General features: G+C 32.0%; 1 protein-coding gene across 2 annotated transcripts; it reads right to left on the reverse strand.

Annotated features, from left to right (window-relative positions):
• Positions 1–98: 98 nt before the first annotated feature.
• On the reverse strand, positions 99–16,610 carry NGR-A13 (neuropeptide receptor A13). 2 transcript variants are annotated; one of them, XR_001228453.1, is made up of 6 exons: positions 16,387–16,607; positions 7,112–7,981; positions 5,772–5,955; positions 1,418–1,584; positions 1,007–1,079; positions 99–682 (listed from the first exon to the last, which is right to left on the reverse strand). XR_001228453.1 is itself a non-coding variant. In XM_013327024.1 (5 exons), the coding sequence occupies exons 2-5, from the start codon at positions 7,871–7,873 to the stop codon at positions 632–634; spliced, it is 1,164 nt and encodes a 387-aa protein (XP_013182478.1). In that variant the 5' UTR covers positions 7,874–7,981; positions 16,387–16,610; the 3' UTR covers positions 546–631. The 2 variants fall into 2 exon arrangements, 1 of the variants encoding a protein (XP_013182478.1); XM_013327024.1 differs by lacking the exon at positions 1,007–1,079 and having other exon boundaries at positions 546–682; positions 16,387–16,610.
• Positions 16,611–20,923: the final 4,313 nt, after the last annotated feature.

The following is a 20,923-nucleotide window of genomic DNA, read 5'->3' on the forward strand; positions in this document are numbered from 1 at the left end:
GTTTTAGAGTTAAGTCTTTACTTTAATTTTAACACTTAATTATTGGGATAGAAATAAAACAAACATTTATATAATTACTAATAATTCAGTCAATAATAATTCAATTGACTTTGTTACAGATAATTAAATTAATAATAGTAGAAAATGTGATTAATTAAACATTACATAACGATAAAAATTAATTATTTATAAAGTACTAGTCTAGGTATAGGTATAGGTCTAGTGCTATAGTTATAAGACTTTTGGACCCTAAGATATAACTTAGAGATTGATTCATTAGTACAAAATTTACAAAACGCAACGTCTAGTTTTCGCGTCTTGGCTCATTGGACGCGAAAGCTAGCGGTTACTAACAATGACTATAAATCGTTAAGGGTTACAAGTATATACTATATGTTATACATAGTATATCTTATTTACATATGTACAATATTTACAATATACAATTATTACAATCACAAAAAATAATTTATATGTACAGATTAATAGATATTTTATTTTTATATTAATTCGATGATTACAAAATATAATAATAAGATAAAACGTACAATTATTAACTTTAAATTTAATAATATAGTCTAAAGTCCTTTATAGTTATTTACAGTGTCAAGGTATGTACAATTTTGTTTGACTACCTAACCGAAATTTTAAGATATATTTCTTGTTTTCGCTGATTGTAAATCTGAAAAAGAAAATTAAAAATGAATTGAGTTAGCCCTCAAAAACACTATTCTTACAATCTAATTTACATAAATGTACAAAGATATTCGGCTTTTGATTCGTTTAACTACAGAAAGTTTTGAGGATTAAATAAATATCAAAACCCTGAATATGTGGCGTTCAAAAAATTTATGTTATAAACATGTGATAATTTTCAAACGCCTTCTCAAACGTGCTAAAATTAGCATTTATTCTTAAAACTTGTAACATTTAAAAGTCTAAGGAATTTGTTACCAGCGAGAGTTTGCTAATTTTTCTATTTTCCGTTAATACAATAATAAATTACCTTGACACTAAATAACGCTCTCCTCCACCACCCTAATAAGGGCGGGCATCTGTCGCTAAAGTGGCCCTGTGACCTAGGGAATAGAAATATTTCACTTTGACTTCGACACAACAAACATTATACAAAATAATAAACTTCTACAATTGATTGCCAAACAAACCGATATAGGAATCACATAAAGGTATCCATACACAGGCAACTTATAGAAGTCGGTAGTGGCAGCTTCAAGCAATAAGGATGCTGTCGGCATTTTAGTCGGCAACACGTCGATTGCTTAAAACTGCCAATAATAACAACTTAAAGTAGTCCGTGTACATCAGCCCTGTTTTTATAGGTAGGAATTTAGATAAATTGTTGATAAAGAATGTTTGTTGTATTTCACAATGATAGCGGCATCGTATTGTGATTTACCTGTGTGGTGGGCTCGTGTTTGTTGGATGATTTAGGTGGTTCCTCGGGCGCGGAGAGCATGCGACGCGCGAGTCGAGCGAACGTACATCGGAACTGACGACTCATACTGCAGTACAACACGAAGTTTACTGAAGACGTGAACAGTGCCAGCACGTCCATAAGGTCACCTGATAAAGTAAGCCTAGAGTTTAATTGGAATGGTATGGTGGAAATAAAATAATTCTACTGCAGCAGTGGGAGTTAAATTTGCACCAACTTGTCTCTCTCCTTCTTTCTCAAATAATTTCTATACGCTTCTCTAGTAAATTTTATAGAGGATACAAAGAAAAATAGAAGATACGAGGATTTAAATGTGTACTAAGTGGCTACTACACTATCGACGATTGACTGCCAATATTTTCCTTAGTGAAAAATAATCAATTAAAATAATTGTTTAACCATTCATCTACTTTCTTTTTAATCATATTTCACGAGAAAAGAATGGATTTTCAATTGCGAATCTGTTAATATTAAGATTAGTTCAAACGCTTCTTGAACCTTTTGCTTTTAGTTTAATGAAAAATGATTTTGCATTACTTTGACTAATGGACAATTTCCTGTTAGCTAATTTCAGATTCGTTTATACCATTATGAATATTAATGATTAAAAAATTACTTTGTATATTTGATGTTGGCAAAAACACTGTAGTTACCTGTCTTGCAAACATTAATTAATTGCGCTTTATTTATAGACGAAAGCATCGCCCGAGCTGCCTACTTCTTGGAAATAAAAACATTTAATGATTCCGTACTTTATGATATTTGAAACACGTATTATATACTAATTGTAAGTAAATTGAAACCCCGAAACAACACAATAATACTACACTATTTTAGTATAATACTAACATTATTTTAGTATAACTTAATCAATCAATTAAATCATAACTTACTGTGTTTGCGAGACTTTACTTATTTGTGTTTGTTAAACACAAATGTGTCGGAATTTTGCTAGAAATATATAAATATATTCAATGGAATATCATTACCTATATTGTGACTATAAATCGCATAAATGTATTTATCTGTAATGGTCTCCATTTATTGCTTATTGTTACGAAAGCCTTGAGTTATTTTGAAATTCATATTGGGTCTTGTTATAAAAATATGAACTGGGTTTCGCTGTTATTTTTGTATTGGACACATCATGTAGAAAAATTATACGTATTGTTATAAAATTCAGTACTACTCATATGGAAAATCAAAATAAATATAAAATTTATTGTTCACGATAAATTATCTAAAAGCATCATGTAATAGTTACTTATTCCTATGAAAATGCGGGTATAAAATTAACCTCAAAGATTTTCTTTGATATTAACTTGTATAATAAACAATTTTTTTTGTCCTTTTTTTTCCTTTACAAGAACAGTTCAATTGTTATTCCTTAGGTGTTGTCGATGTTGATGAAAACTGGCCGTATTATAATGTTCCTTTGTTTTTTCCTGTTACATATTCTATTCAGATTTACGTTTATATACGAGTGTGTTCGTTATATTTTCTCCATAATAATATTACTTAGACAAAAAAAATTCTTAGAAGATACTAATTAGGTGTCACGATCACATATATTTATATCACGGATTCGTTACACGCGCTTCTGTACTATGTTTGGGCGTTATATACTCTTTCCCGTCTTTACTGAGGCGTGGGACCTATGTGCCGTAATTGATCGGATGAGCGACCCACTTCCGTAGGCGTCTCATAATTAACATTTAATGTATATCATAATACTGCTATTTGTCCGAAAACAAAGTTATAAAAATGTTTTGTATAACTTTATCTGTTTCCTATGGACAATTTTGAAGTTATCAAAAAAAAGTGATTTTCCAGATATTGGTCACTGCCATCTACAGGAATTTGCAATAAATAATATGCAATAGATAAATGTGATACGGAACAGTTATCGTGGTCATCAATAGGGGAGGCCCACGACCAGCAATACCTCAGTCTGAATGTATCTATCGATAGAAAGATTTCAGAAACGTTTTTTAGTATTCATTGCCTTTACGAAAATTAAACGTAACTAATACGACAGGTTAGAAATATTAAATTAGGCCTCCGTCACTTCACCCGGAAAAGACGGATATTCTTATATTTCACGCTTGTCTTCTGCAATGTCACGGCATTTCAACGATCAACTTTGCTCAATCGTACATGTGCCGGCTATCTCGCTCCGCTACTCACAGATTGCACTAAACCACGATTCCTATTACAAACAACCAACCGATTATTGGCATGCTCTGATTTCCTATGCATTGGTTTCAAATTTAACTAGAATATTAATCCCCTTTATTATCCTCCGATATTATTCTAATCCTATTGTGGTTAAGAACACGAGATAAGTTTTAAAATGAATATCGTTGTCACTGTAGACTAGAATACAGAATTTGATTAAGATATTCCATTTATAATATCGGACGTCTAGACAAATAATGTGTTTTCATTGTCTTACGATATCTTTCGCATTTCTACGTCATTAATAATGCAAACAGCGAGGGATTTAAAGAGTTAGTCAACATTAGTTGCTTTCCGACTACAAGGTTGATACAAGGTCACCGTGAATCTTATTCTGATAAACTGAAACAATTTTCAGAGAATAAAATTCTTATCGTCTCATATAAAATCAGATACATATAATTTTTTTTACGAATCCAATGAGTATTGTATTTAGTTATATTCTTCCTTCGTGTTGTTTTCATGGTTGTCTCAGTTTTAGTTAGTTAATGCACTTAATTAAGCATTAAAAAAATCGTGTGTAAATTAGCTTTGCTTACATGTTACATTATTATCAGTCTTATATTTCCTTCTCGAAATAAACGTGTACTGGAACTCTACAACTGGAGCATCGTTAATTAACGAGTTGATGTAATATTTACAACTTTTATGTACCAGTTTAAGCTATATTTTCTTATTTCTGTGATGCCGGCAGCCTTTATAAAGGATTTAATATCCTGAAAGCAACTTTTTTCTGAAAGCTTTTATAGAAACGAAAAATACTGCGATATATTTTGGTAGCTTTATGTGAAAGAAAGTACTTGTAGTTTATGCGAAGAGGAAAAAACGGTCCGTTAAAAAGAAACTTTCTTAGTATTAATAATAGTCCAACGTTCTATGGTCTATAATATTCATACTATACTAATTTATTTTATACTTTCTTGATAATTAGTGTACGAACAGAACATGTAGAGCCCTTTGTACACAAGCCAACGTAAATCTTCAAAACTCTGCAATCTTAGTGTTTAAGCGACTTACACAACACGAATTCAAGTCAGTCAATTTCAGTCAATTCGCCAAAACTAAGCGCTCATAATCTGTCAAGATCTGAAAAAAGTCCCTGCGATTTTGAAATGGCGGACCGATTCCATACATTTGACTATGCCATGCCTGTACTGTTCTAATAGACGACTGTCGTCAACGATATAGGGAGCGTGCAAAACAGGATTCTCGCAACACAAGGATACCATATTAGTTCGAAGATATATACGTTCCCTTGGGAACGAAGGGTCTACCTGTCGGTTCCTACTCTCAAGACATTTGCAGTGACGCATATTATTGTCTCCTTTTTTTTAGAGCATGTGAGGGATGACAAAATATGACAATTTTAGTGCACTGCAGTCGAAATCCACACTAAGCTCGTTTAGCTATTGTTTCAGTGTAAGTGTAGTGTTATAAAATTGAAACAACTAAAACCTCTTCTCTGAGTGCATTTACTGCACTATATGTGTTGTAACTTTTGCAATAAAACGTGTCCACATCGTTTAATGTTCTCGCTCAGTGCTATTTAAATTTTGTTACGAGTGAGTGCATTAACATTGTCGAATGTAATAAAGAAACCTTTCCAATTTTTTGTACTTTGTACGGATATATTTTTGTCAGAAATTCTTTCCAGGTTATTATCAAATTATAGCCTTTTTTATAAGTAGTTTTTTTCCTATGGGTTACGGAACCCTAAAAACATCTGTTTATAATAATAATGTACACAGATATTAAAATTTTATTTTTTCCCACAAAACTTAAACTACCATTGACGTTTGAATACCTTTGTTTGTTAAAATGTCAAAACATATTCTACTTGATTTCGAACACAATGGATTTTCAAAGAATTGATTAGCATAAACAATAAATAAACGGTATCTGTTATTTTTTATGAACATTCTCTCCTCTATAATTAAAGAACGACAACGCAACTGCGACCTTTTAAGCTATTGCAAATGTTGAAATTGAATGAATTGCAAATGCTATGGGCTCTGTTCACGCAGCTTTATTATGACTGCATATTTGCGCATTCGCCACCTTCTATAAAAATACTTACCAAACATACTATAGCAGCTTTTGAAGAAATCTGGTGCGAGGGCGCTGGCGAGTCCCAGGAGACCTTGAGGGACCTCAGTGGAGAGGAACAGACCCAGTACAGCTAGCAGCATACGCGTCGTGCGGTCCGTGCGACTGGAGCGCCGCGCTGCGCTTGGATCCTCTGCCAAGCACTGCTTCTCACTCTAAAAAACAATTATAATGTACAAGCTGATCAGACAGACGTTTTTTTGTTTTTCTCGAACGTAATGGTACAGCCAACCGTATAGTTTAATAATTAATCTTATCGATCTGAATGATTTTATAAAATCAAAAGAACGTGGAAGAGGTTCGGTCAATGCGTGTATCAAACATACACGATAAACAAAGAACACACAATAACAATAAAGTTATTAAAAATTCCGTTACGTCTATTACGGTGATAAAAAAGAATTAAGAATAAAGAAAAAATCTAAATGAAACAAAATAGACAGTACACTTACGTAAATACCTATAGATATCGAGTCGTGTGCCAAACAGAGCGTACAGATGATTCTTATCGACAGTTGGTACGATTCAGTCTGGCATGATCATTAAAAGCTTAGCAAGATTGGGAATAAGACTCATTTCGTGAAAATAATTGGGGTCAAGGTCAGTAGAGTATCTTTCACGAGGGTTACATCACTGACAAAACATATAACAGTGGATTATAGCTATACTTTTAGAAGGGATGTTGAAATCCTTAAAATTGTACAGGATGAATGAGCATTTATGGGGATCCACGCTCAACACGTTGAGCGCCATGTCAGCCATCGGTGGCTGACACTAGATTTTCTGTTTAGGATGTTTGACGCTCAGTGATATTTGAACTGTAATGTACTGATTTGTCGCAAAAAGAATAACGGCCACGAATCCATTTCGAAGAAATTTTATCTGAGCGGGCTAAGCGGTAAGAAAAAAAAACATACTTGGCGCGTAACGTGTTGAAACAAAGCCTATAGGTATAACGTTAAAAATGTAAACTATTTTGTACTGCGATCGGAAACATCGGCCCTTTAATACCAGTGCGTATAAGCGGCGCTCGTGGCCTGAACTGGATTGTCTTAGAAATACGCGTCGCGCTCAACGTGTTAAATTAACAACACCGATATTTAACGAAATTGGTACGTTTGACATTAATACGACACTAGCAATTTTCTTAAAGTATGTGAGACAAACAATAACAATACAAATAACTATGGTATCACAGATGATAAGAAAGTAAACAATACATATACTAGGTTTATATTTTATATTCTTTGGTTTTAGTTGTAAAATAGTAATGTGTTTCTTAGTTAGGGTTAAAAAATAATCAACACTTACATCATTTGGCCCAACTATCGATCTCTTAAGAAGCTTCTGTCTTCTTCTCTCTGTGGTAGTTAATTTAGAAATTAAGCACGTACTTAATATAGATAAAGCTATGCTCGGGACTAGTTTTAATATAACACTGTATATCCACATTATTGCGGTAACTAATTCCTTGTTCTTTGACATTTCTAACACGTACACAGTTCTATTATGTGGCAATGATAAGTCTTCGGCAAACTGGGAGTTGTTCTGAGGCGTCACTTCATTCTGGGATATATTCATTGCAAAATAAATTGGAAGACAAAGGAAGGGACATATCACGTAAGCGCTAACGATGGCAATTGTGGTGTTTTGTTTGCTGCACCACGTCCTGTTCTTCTGAGGAAAAGCGATGGCGATGTACCGCCATACTGCAAGCGTCACAGCCAACCAGATCGATATAGTATGAAATGTTTGACTAAATATGGAATGGAAGTAGACGAAGACAGTCCAAGCGTATGTGTTCTTATTTACTTCGGGGCCGATTTTAATATTCATGTGTAGAGCGTATGGTATATACTCAAGCATCACAAGGAGGTCGGCGACTGCGAGGCCCGTCAGTATGGAGTTCGTGGAACTTATCATTTCCCTGCGACTCAGCACTGCGATGTTTATAGAGTTCGTGGCTGATCCTATGATACATATCACAATAGCGATGTATCCGTGCAATCGGCTGTAAGCTTTATTGAATTCCGTGGCGCCGGGCACACAGAAAGCGTCGGTCGCGTTAGCCATATTGGCGCGCGCCAGATCTCACATCTCGTCATGGACAGGGTGTGAATGTCATATCCATTTTCAGTTTCTAACGTTGAACATTGCTTCGGTCCACGTCATATCTGCTACCTGTAACAAAGAAATGTTAAGTGAATTCAATAAGATCATTGTACACATTTTTATCTGCCACAGAGTTTTAAAGAACAGTGCCAAACAATTTCGGAATTGAAGTTTTTTTTTTTTAAATAAATAAGTACAAATGAAGGTGCGTGATATGTTTTTAAGGGTAAATAAACTCAAATGAAAAGTAAGATCCTTATACTATAACGAATAGACATTTTTCTTCGAAATAGAAATTGTATGAACGTAAGCCGTTTTTAATGGAAACGCTAGTCAGTGAGTTTTAAACATATCGGAGATGTGAGGCCTTCCAATTTATCGCCTTAAGTATGTACCATCTTTGCATATCATAAAACTTTGTTGAGGTTACGTTATTGCAGAAAGTAGTTGCTTATCCTCCTCAATAACCTTGGTGATGATTATAAGACTTAAAGTATTCCAAAATAACCTTTAATGCATAAAATAGTCTATAATACTGTGTAAATGTTTAAATTAATATGCATTGTATGCAATGATAATATACTTCTACTATCAGTTTCTCACTTGCCTGATGAGTTGCAAATAACTAGTCTTATCTGCGGCAGCCACGGTCAGAGTTTGTCCTCCGTCGGCATCAGTGTCACGGAATAATTAAATCTCAACAGCTTTGAATTCATTAAGCAAGTAAATAAGGCACGTGACAAAGGATCATTACTCACAAAAAACACAAATCTTATGAAACCAATTTTAATAAATAATTACATAAATTAAATAAATTAACGTCACTTGATACATAACAGTGCAGTAATTAAGAAATTTAAAAAAAAAATGTTTAAAATATTGTACACAAAAATCCTCAATGGTGTAAAAGTATTGATCGAGTTTATTTCACAAGTCAACCTTTACATTCTCCTCACATTTTGAATTAGTGTCAACTGTGAAACCTTTTTTCTATATTGCGACAGCCCTTTGTACTAAAAAAGGTCCCTGCGGTATTTACTTTTAAGAAGACTACATGTATACATGTAATTGTATTCTTCAGCCATCGTCCATTTACTAAGCCTTTCGTACATAAAGCTACACAAATCGCAAATACTCTTGTCCGATCCTTTCGTTGTGGGTATCGCGTACCGCGCGCTCTGCACGCACAACATTGAATCGTCGACGCGAGTCGTCTATTCGATCAGTACAGGCATAGTGACTGAGCTGAGACGAATGTATAATACAAAATGTGAACTATATATGCTCCGCTATATTAAAATCGCGACGTGTTTTTCGCAACGATCTTAAACAGGTAGATTTGTATATTGCGTAAGTCGCTTAAAGGCTAAAATCGGCCTTAAAGAAATGGTCATAATTTTTAGACCAATATTTGCCATATGAGATTGTTATTCTTCGCAAATTCTGTAAATTATTTCAAGCCATAGGTTTGTTTTATGGGAGGACAACCTACGCTTCTACGTTTATTGTGGTTGCTAATCAAGAACCTTGAAGGCATACAGAAAAGTCAAATTATTATTAAAAATTATTCGTATTTTTAATAGTGCGCATCGCCACGTATAGATAGTTTTGATATACACAGCTACTATGTTTTTTTGAATTCTTTTAGAACATGGAAAGCTACACAGTGCTTGTTTGTCGACTATATTTCACATTTTTATTTTTGGAATAGTAAGCCGCCTCATCGAAACGAATCGTTAGCCGGCTGACTGAGCTTTGATCTTCTACGATTTAAAAAATTGTGTTATGGTTTTTACTTGTATATTAAATAGCTCAGTGCTTTAGCGTATGTATGTCATATTACTTTATGTCATTGCTTTCATTTGAAACATTTAACATTCAATTAATTCCCTTATCGTGGATTTCCGAGACCAAAGTCCCCGTTTATAATACACTGTTAGTAATAGTAATGACGTGGATGACGATATGCTTAATACAGATACTTTGGTCTAAGAAACCAACGGTTAATGATAAAAAATTGTAACCTTATACCAATTTCCTTCTTCCCTTAGACAAAAAATGTTTTTTTTTCTTTTAATAACCGTAATGCGAAACTAACATGACAGTTGTTTGAGCAACGCCTTTATGTTTGTAGGTACATAAACGCCGTCATTGTTTTGTTTTAGACCTTGGTACTATTATGAGATGTCTCGAACACAAAAATGTTTATCTTCACAGTAGATTAAAGAAATGTAATTTATTTCACGTTCAATTACATGCCGCCAGTCTTTGTGTTCATATTCTCTACTAAACTGATTTTGTAGAGTTAATGGCTTGAAGAAAGTCCCTTTTATATCATTCAGAAAAAAATAATTCTATTTTTTTAAGAGAAAAATATTTTCATAATAAGGCCATTACCTCATTGGTTGTATACTCCAAATCTTTATTATTATAATACTTTTAGTTTTTTTTTAACATTAAAATATATTAATTTTCTAAACAATTCTCAAAGTTGTTGGAATATCTTTTAATATCTACATTTAATTCAACGATCTGCACTATTTCAAACATTTATTGTTTACCACAAACAATATAGAAATTTTTTAATATCGTTTACCCTTTATGAAACGCTAAAGGCATGCACAAAGCGAATGGTAGTCTCGGCAAAAGAGTTGTTAACAATAACATTAATAACAAAATAATTCGCTGTCCCCAAATACTCTATAAGATTGAAAAAAAGCGAAACGAAACACTTATTGTATATTGAAGCTCTACTTCAAGGACAAGCTAAGTTTATCAATTACTTAATGTCAATATGTATCTTGTGTTCAATAAGAAATTAGACAATTTATCTTACCTTCTGGCACTTGATAACAACTTCAAAGTTATAAGTTTTTCAATCATAAACTTTTTCGCCCTTTTGGCTTTTTGTTACACAGGCCTTTGTACGAACTTTGAAAGAGCAAACCGCTTTGAATTTGAAGGAGTAACTACCAAATATTTTTATAAATTTTTTAAATGTTTTCTTGCGATGATGGTAACGATATCATCATCATCGTCATCATATTCAGCCCCGATTCGTCCACTACTAAACGTAGGCCTCCCCCATCGATTGCCGCAATGCCCGGTCCTGTGCCGCGGTGGTAACGATATAGGACTTTCTATTCCTTTTTTCCGATTTACAATAGTATTAATTATTATTTAGATCCCTATAATAATTCACGTAATAATAGCAATAAAATTTGGAGTAATTAGAATAATTTCTATGATTATATAATATTGTTAGACATAACACATACGTTTTAAAACAATGCTTATTGTTTTAAAAACGATTGCTGGCCAAAAGATGAATATTTATGTTGTACCGAGTGTTATATAGACCTATATCACTCTTTAATGTGAATATAAATAAAAAATAAATACTTTTATGTGTAGTTTACCACTTAGTAACAACCATACGAACTATTCAAAATGTTCTCCAATCGACGTCAGTAAACTCGAATGATTTAACAGCAAACTCGTTCGTACTTTACAAAATAAATATACAAAGTCCGATAATAGTTGACTGACGGCGAAAACTTTTTCTTTGTCGAAACGTCTAGTGGATAATTAATGGATGCGGCTTAGTAAAAGTGAGAGATGGACTTAGATACAAAACAGACGACTTGTATTTTGATGCGGAGCTGCATTGCGAAACTTCTTAGAAATATATATAATGCAGCAGTCATTAAAGACGTATTTATTTTGGACGAAGAAAAGTTAAACTAATGTTAACTGACTCTTTACTTAGCTATGACATTTGAGCTGACTTCTTACTAATGAATAAGATGGAGAAAAGAGGGTGTAATTAAATTTTTAACTATCGTTTGGACTAGCTTTAAATTTTCATAATAAGTGATTAGATATTTTGATATTCAATCTGGAAACTATATATCAACACAGGTGTGTAATAATACAATGGGAAACAATGTCGTAAACGTTATTGAGTTTTCCTACAAACTATATTACAACGCCACCTATTGTGTTACATTAAGCGTTATTCATTTAAACATTGAAATAATGTTTCATTTGTTACCATGTGCTAAATTATCTCGTAAAATTTAAATATATTTAAACCAAAAATGTAAAAATTATATTATGATATCGTATTACTTTTAGTAGCAATTGCAATAGCAAAACAAAGATAAATATTTACGTATAATTTCGATAATTAAAAGTAATTATTTGAATGCTCACGAAGCCGTGTGGTGAGCCACTTAACTTATGGGTAATTTAAACGCGGGCCCAAATTAAATGTTACCAAATGAATTAATTAAATATTCATATATTACAACATCAGACGTCGTGCTACCAAGATGTTGATATTATTGGCTTTTAACACGTATATTTATCCTCTAAGTAATTGCTTATATTTGTGCGTAGGATTTTTTTTTGTTTATAAAACCTAATGGAAAATGTTTGACGTAGACGATTTACTAATAAGTTTAACTCTGCCTCCTCAAGGCAATGGTCACATGGCTTGTACAAAAAAATTATTATCATAATATTGATTAATTGATTATTAAGTAGCCATCTACGCACAAAACATACTTGAAATAATTCTAGGCTTAAGGAAGTTTTCGATTAATAGTGTTTTTTTTGGAGCGGTAAAAATATGTTAAACTATTTTTATCGTCTATCATTCAATTTTAAATTTATTAATAATAAATATCGAATAAAATAATCTTAATATAATACCTTGGCTTATTATTGATTACAGATTAGAATTTGTTCTCCATTACTTCTAGAATTTAATTTTGCCTTGACCCGTATCTCAGAATAGCACATTCATTTCTTTGTGTGATAAGTCACCGTTTATATTAGTTGTTGTTATCAGAATGTTTGCAAATAGAAAGGGATTAATCAACGGAGAACCACGTCTTCATATATTTATTCTTTGACGCAAAATGAGACACCCACGACAGACAATCTTGCAAGTTTAGCCCGCGTCCATACGGGCGCTTTTTTACGCTGCGTTTAAACGCGTTCAAATATAATAGAATAAACTGTGAATGCCTCAAAAACTATTATGTCTCTCCAAAGTAAACAATGGATAGTCACTTACAAAATAACTTTTCATACAGCAACGTTTTTAAAACACGACACTTTGTCATCGCGCAACGCATTTTGCGCACTGTGTGAAGGAAACAACAGTATTTTTAAAGCGTTCATCGCTTGAGAGCCGCTAGCGCCTAGTTTTAACGCAGCGAAAAAAGCGCTCGTGCGAATGCGGGCTTATAGCATCTTAACATGTCACTCCAAGAAATTATTTTATGAAGAAAATATTACTAACAAATACAATTACAGATCATCGACCCAAGGCAATCAATCAAATTTCAAATTATGAATGAATGGATGATTATAAGTGAGCGTTAACCCGAGTTTGATGAATTTGTCAGTTTGAAATTAAATAAATAAAATTACCCCCTATAAAAGATTTAACTCACCCCTACCTTAGGATAGGCTCCGAGCCCCTCGGTGGGAACATATAGCTGATGATGATGATTTCGCATGGGTCGTAAAAGTATGAAAACGGCTACTGGATCTAGCCTTTTGAATTTAACTATGACAATTAATTTGTTTTAACGTAGATTTATTTCACATAGAACAACGAGATAATAGAATAAAGTTATATAATTTTAATGAAGGTCTTTTACATTAATGTCAAATACAAAAGATAACATTTTATTAAAGAATAACATTTTATTTCGACTTCAAATGGTACTGAATGAAACGGGCATGGCTCCAGGCACGGACCGCGACAAAGACTTATTATAATACACCATCTTTCTTTTCCCTGGTGCAGTAATTTCTCAGAGAAAATCTTTTTACAGAATGACTAACTATCACCTGCTACTCCGTCTGTGCGGGATTAAAATATAGTAGCCGACTCTCAGACCAATTTCATAAAAATCGGTCAAGCTGTTATGGAGGAGTATGATAACTAATACTGTGACACGATAATTTTTTATATAAGATTATTTAATAATTGTTGATTTTGTATTATTATAATATGTCCATTAAAAGTGTAACAAAGAAGAAATAAATATCTAACAGTAGATACAGGATGATATTACAATAATGACCAATAGAGGCATTTGCAACTCATTTGCTTATTGCGAATGTTCATCGTCAACTGAACATCGATTTACTCTGTCGAACTCTGTATCTTCAATATATAAAATCGTTCTGCTTAAATCTGTACATGTCTATATGGATGAAATGCAATAAACTCACTTCACGGAAAAATCTTTTCAAAGGCTAATATTATTTTCCTAACAGCCATCGATCATGGTATCGCGTCGTATAATCCCTAGTACTTATATGGTCGGCTTATTTTGTAGGTAACTATGATATTGCTATGACAATGATAAGCAATCATTTGCCCTCATAAGCGTGGTAATGTTACCAGATTTCATAAAAACATTGATAAAATAAAAGGAAAATTAAATTTATACTGAACTGGACGTCACCAGTGACTCCGTCCGCGCGGAATTAAAAAGAAACTTAAATAGTAGCCTATGGTTCCAGACTATGTTCTACATATATGCCAAATTTCGTTCTGAAGATACCTTATAACAAATATCTATTTATCCATCCATCCATAAATCCAAACATTCATATTTTATCTTAGTAAGATTAAAATTAAAATGCGCAAAATTTTCATTGTAACATTGGAAATATGCATTTATAGAAATTCAATCATTTCGCGGATTAAACTTTTACGTAGAATCGAATCCACGGTAGTAGTGTTTTATAAATAAAATGTATATTTTGAAGAACGACACACAAATTAATTAATTGCGCTTATAAAATCATTACTTCCTATGTACCGAGATATCCCGACTAATTAACGAGCTTTTTTAAAAAGAGAAAATCAGTCACTTCATATTTTTAACTAGCTGTCGCCCTGGACTTCGTCCGCGCGGAATTAAAAATAGCTTAATTAGTAGCGTATGTGTTCTTCTAGGCTATGTTCTACATCTATATATAAATTTCATTCGATCTGTTAAGCCGTTCCGGAGATACCTTCAAACAAACATCCAACCATCTATCCAAATATTCGCATTTATAATATTAGTTTGATTATAACTCAAAGATTTAAAAAAGACGTCACAGTTTACTAATATATCTATGATAAAAAGTTAATACAAAAGTAAACATTGTATTAACTATCCATATCAGCTCTACATCCATAGTAGCTCATGATAATGAAAGTAGGTTATGGCGGACAGAACAATGGATTGGATTAATTTGGCAAAAATACGGCCATTACCAAGTATGAGGTGAGTCGAAATGAAACCTTAATTAATGAATTTTTGATAGCTATGAAAACTATGATGACATGGGAGCCTACTTTTTATTATTAGCCAAAAATATTTGTTATTCAACACGACTCAGCGGATAGCCGCGACACTGTCCAGTTACTAGTGGGAAAGAGGTTTTATAATGAGTTACAAGTAATTTTGTAGTCTCAAAATAATACTTACCGTTATTTTATTATATAGTTTTTGTCATGTGTTAAATGCCAAAATCAAAAAAATATCACTGTAGAATTAATAGCGACTTTAATTAATGAAAACGTTCATGCAATTACCAAAATTGTATTTCCCTTCAATCAAAAAAAAAGAAGGGTAAAAAAGACTAATGGAAGTTTCTATTTTTATTTATCCAAAAATAAGAACACTAATTACTTTATTTTAAATAAAATCTTTAAAAACTATATACAATAAAAATAATGTTTAATTTTTATGGAAGCGAACAAAGTCAATTTCCCCGCATTTGACTTCCGCTTTCGTTTGTGATAATAGCTGTTTTATAACTAGATTTAAGATTTGGGACTAGGTAATCCTGCTTGGATTAGCAATGGATTACCAACGCTTCAGTTTTCTTTTCTTAAAAAAAGCTTAAACTCAATAAACATTAAGAACGTTTTTAAAATTTCGTTAATAAATAATTAAGTACACTTAAAGACGCGCTTTATTGAATTAAAATTAATTGAAGATCTAAAGAAAATATATGAAAACATTTTGAAAGAGTCAAGAGACGGACCGTACTTTTGACTACAAAATTATACTTGAAAATTAAATTAAATTAAAAGTAATTTAAAACTATTAAGAGAAGACAAAATGTTTATTTAATTTAAATAATAGGCTTAAATCATATTAAAATGTATAAAAACACGAAACAAATTGTACTGACAAAAGAAATCTCAATTATGAGTAAACATAAAATTGCAAGCAAATCTTTTCCTTACTTACAAAAAAACAATTATTGATTATTAAAAATAATAATAAAAATCTAAATACTTAATCACAAACACAAACTATAAAAAGACACAAACTACATAAATAGCATATTAGTTGTTTAATAAATCCTTAACTATTTATGAAATTTACCGGTAAGGAGGTTAGGAATAATAAATATTTTAAAAAGAAAAAACAATTCTAACTTACCAGTTACTTGTAAACTTCATACATGTCCAAGTTATTCCTCCTTCTTCCTTTAAAATTGATTTTAAATGACACTTTTTTAATCTGTCACTTTGGTAAAATAAATTAATATTAAATAACTGCGATTGTTCGTTTTGTGGGACGGAAACGTGTAGTAACGCTGCCGGTCGAGTCTGCACTGTTGCTGTTTATGCCGCGGGAGGCGGAGCAGTGACGGTCCCACATTATAACCGCACGACCGCCATATCAAAAGAAAAACCCGCGAACGCGAAAAATAATAGCGCTTTATTTTATCCTACCTATATCATGTGTTGAAATTAGAATACGGGGAAAAGATATTTTCAGTTTAAATTTTTGTGAATTGTTTCAAAAGGTTTTGGTTTAAAGTAAATTGTAGAGACAAGAGACTAATTCTTATTGTTAAACCGTAAACTTTTTTCTTGTGTACCAAGGAAGACTTGGACCATCAGCCCAATATTAACTTAGAATATATAAATATGGACAAGTTACGCCGTGAAAATGTGTATAATCCGAGAAATGATAATTTGTTCTAGCAATGATTATCACCGGACCGAATTGGGACCAAAGTTTTAGAGAGTCAAACAACTACGTATATCTTTATGTACAGTACTTAGGTAAACAAATTGTTCCAGTAATCTCCTACAGCCTTTGCTAATCTATGAGCTATATGTTTGCAGTTAAATAACTTTTATTGTCAAAAGCATATAAGACACCTTTTCGTATTTACGAAGAAAAAAAAGATTATTTTATAAGAAATCCTAGTTATTTGAAACATGCCAACCCAGAAAATATATGTTACAACGAAACGTAAACCCACAATGCTGCGGCCAGTTTTATTTCGAATCTCGTTAGGTTTTTAGATAAGTTCAGATTATTTTATACGTTAGTACATCGCATCGTTGACCTGCTTTATTGCCAGGCATGGTAAAGAAATGTTCTTAGCTGCCCGTTCGTAGACCGAGGGAAAATAAACATTTCTGTTTTTTTCATTCGTACCTAATATTAGACAATTTTCATTCAGTGAATCGAGTCATGAACTATCTCGCAACACTAACTTTCAGACTTGTTACGATCATTAAAGGAAATATTACTAAGCAATATATTTTTTATTCTCTTACATGAATTTACATTACGACAATATAATCTATAATAACTAAATAATACTCTATACTAAGACCGTTCTTTGTCTTAAATATGTATCTGTAGTTATTTCTAGATGAACCATTTTTCTTGCATTCAAACACACTGGAACTCAACCATATGTCAATTCTGAGCTGTTACTCTCTGTATATGAAAAAGGTGTGTTAAGACACCTATTTCATAGTATAACTTTGAGTTTCCACTGTCGTTTCATCTATTCGAAAACATATCTTTATCTCTCTTTCTTCAAAAGTTAATAAGAGAGATGACAATATATTTTTGGATACGTGTTTCAACAGTATAAACCCAAGGCTAAGATAGTTATTATTGGTGCGCTCGACATATGCGTGAGACGAGGAAAATTTATAGCCCCACTTCTGGACTGTTAATATTATTACGATCCCAAAAAAAACTGTTCAAAACTAAAACTTTGTAACATTACAAACTAGTGACTTTGGGATTTAACGGGATATTTTTGTTCTACATTAATTAAAAGGTGAATATTGGACAATTTACTACGACGGGCATTTAAACCTAAGCCATTTGAGTTATGAAGAAAGAAGGGATAAGACCATTTACTTATTTGTAGATTATCACTTAGACATTTCGCAATATCCACAATTACCTATTTCGAATTATATCTTTTAAGAAAAGCGTTCTTCCTTAAAATGTATTTTTTTATTAATTATTATTGTTTAATAATAATATTATTAATTGAATTAGATTAGAATAATTAAGTCATTACAGATAATGTTAAATGTTATGACTTCAAATTATCGTCTCGTGTTAGGGTTATCTTTTACGATGGTATGGTCAATCGTTCAATTCCGAGATTTTACGAAAGAGAATCCGGTATTTTCCGGTTTCTCTTATTTATTATTACATTTTATTATCGCGGAGTAACATTCGTCGTATTCATACGTGTGGCATATTAATCATGAACATACTAAACGGCAAGAGCAGACTGTAAATATAAATCTAAGCATAAAATTAATGATAATAATATTTATATTCTATACTTAAGTGTCATGTTATTAAACTTTTTATAATGAATTTATGTAAAACACTTTGTAAACTGTAATAATACGATCCATACATTACGTATGTGTATTTTAACTGTAAAGCAATCTCAAAAAGGTCTCCCTCTCACTGGAGAAGTATCGAGTAGTCACAATGAAACACTGGTTATATCTTGGTGCGAGTCAACTTTATTTAAATGCGATCGGCAAGTCGATAAACATACCAAATAAATCAATATCGTAATCTAATAATATGTTCCGCCATCTATTGATATAATAATATAAACTAAATTGACATAGCGTTCAACATTAACATAAATCGAGGTGACAATTGGATTCTTCGTTAGTAAAGATTCGTAAATTTAAACTTAAGTATGAGAACACTGACATTAATATTAAGATATAACTAAGCACAAATTAAAATAAAAGGAAATTAAAGCTTAGGTTAAATTCCCTACTACTTTGTTCTTTCAATATTCTGCAAATTACTTTTAACGCTTTGCATATTACATGAGGATTTTTATTTATGAAAAGTTTCAGAAAGATACCTAAATGGATCTAAAAATTGGGAGAATATAAAATATAGCGTTTGTTTTTAGTTCCCTCACGTATACAAAAGTTAAATTGCGTATTTTATGGTTAAAATTTGGAAGTGAAATAAATTTCGTCTCTGAAGAATTGATCCCGAAGTTTATACGACCAATCAGGTTTGTTTAGTCTAGGGAGACGGGAGACAATAGTTCGTTTATTGAGAAGTAATGGTCCAATTTAGCTGGCGCAATAGCAGCTTCCGTCACATGTACCAAACAAAAATAAGAGATTCGACTCGTCAAATGTTATTGCCTTGATAGTTATAGTATTTTTACGAGCTACTGATTTAAAATAACGTGGATTTGTTTCGAAAATCAATAAATATGTTACTGGCTATTTTTATGCAGACCTTACTTTCTCTATTTTAATGTACTAGCTGTCGCCCGTGACTCTGTCCGCGCGAAATTATAAAAAAATCTATTTAGTAGCCTGCCGTTTCAGAAGGATCCGTTCAGCAGTTCTGGAGGTACATTCAAACAAACAACCATCTATCCATCTACGAGTATCTAACATTCGCATTTATAATATTAGTAAGATTACTATTTTCTATTGATTAATTTCTTAGCTGTCATGTCACTTCGAATCATATGGTTTCTTTGTTCGTTTTTACCACAATAATTATTATATAACTTTGTATTATATAATTCATTACATAATTAAGTTTTCCGTTATGTAGATTACACAATCATCCAGATTAATTCAGGTGGATTGGTTTGATTACTGCCGCATGACAATCGCATTTCGTAGAACATCATCTAATGGGCAATTAAATTAAACTCTATTGTCGTACATCGTATTAACTTATACGAGACTATCAAGTTATAAACATTATCACTCAATTCGTAGACACAAAGAGTATAGTTATAACTACTAAAACCTCGCGAACGAGATGAATTTGCCAGATCAATGGACTCTGAATTGCGTCTGTCGATTATCCTCAACGGCGGTTTACGATGAGTTAACAATCGTACGATACCGCACGTGTCTCTATCTTGATAAACAAAATGTACTTAAGTATATGTAAATAATCCTTTCTTGTATTCCCACGTCTCTGTCAACGTATTGAGTACTAAGCCTGAACTAGGGAAAATCTCTTGATGTATTCTTAGAATTTATATTCAAAGAAAGCTTCATATGTAAATTCTAATAATTTTCACAATAGAAGATAAGTACTATTTGCGTTTGAAATTTAATCTCATGTTTGTTAATAATTCCAAAACCAATTAGCGAAAATAATTAATATTGTCTTGATTTATGTATAAATAGATAATTAAAAATATTTTTTACAAGTAACATATACCAATAGCTGTAATACAATAAAGCGAAAAGTGAGGAAAATTATGCGAACGACATAAAAAAACAGTAAAGTTAAATCATTAAGTATGATAATATATCAAAGGGATAGTAAAGAACCAAATTAATATTGCATTTAATGAAGAGTTTTAAATCTATAATATTAAATAAAATATTAAAAACGAATAATTAACTAAAATGTATTATTAAAAGGAGTCCCTTTAGGCAAGGTTCCGAAGATACTGGCAGCGTTCCCCCTTTAAATAGCTAATATTGCATTTGTTTGTTGTGAGGCCTTAAAGGTCCATTTGATAAATTAAGGTAGTTTTGAATAAATATATCTAAAATCTAGAAATTAAATTTGTTATATTGATAGATCGAATATATTGACTTTAACATCCATAGTCGGATTCAATAGTAATGAGAAATTCTATTAAAACATTTAGTTGGCTGTCAATATCATTTATTGTGTATTG

Source organism: Papilio xuthus, unplaced genomic scaffold (genome assembly GCF_000836235.2).
Source record: "Papilio xuthus unplaced genomic scaffold, Pxut_1.1 DF828780.1, whole genome shotgun sequence".
NCBI lineage: Eukaryota > Metazoa > Arthropoda > Insecta > Lepidoptera > Papilionidae > Papilio > Papilio xuthus.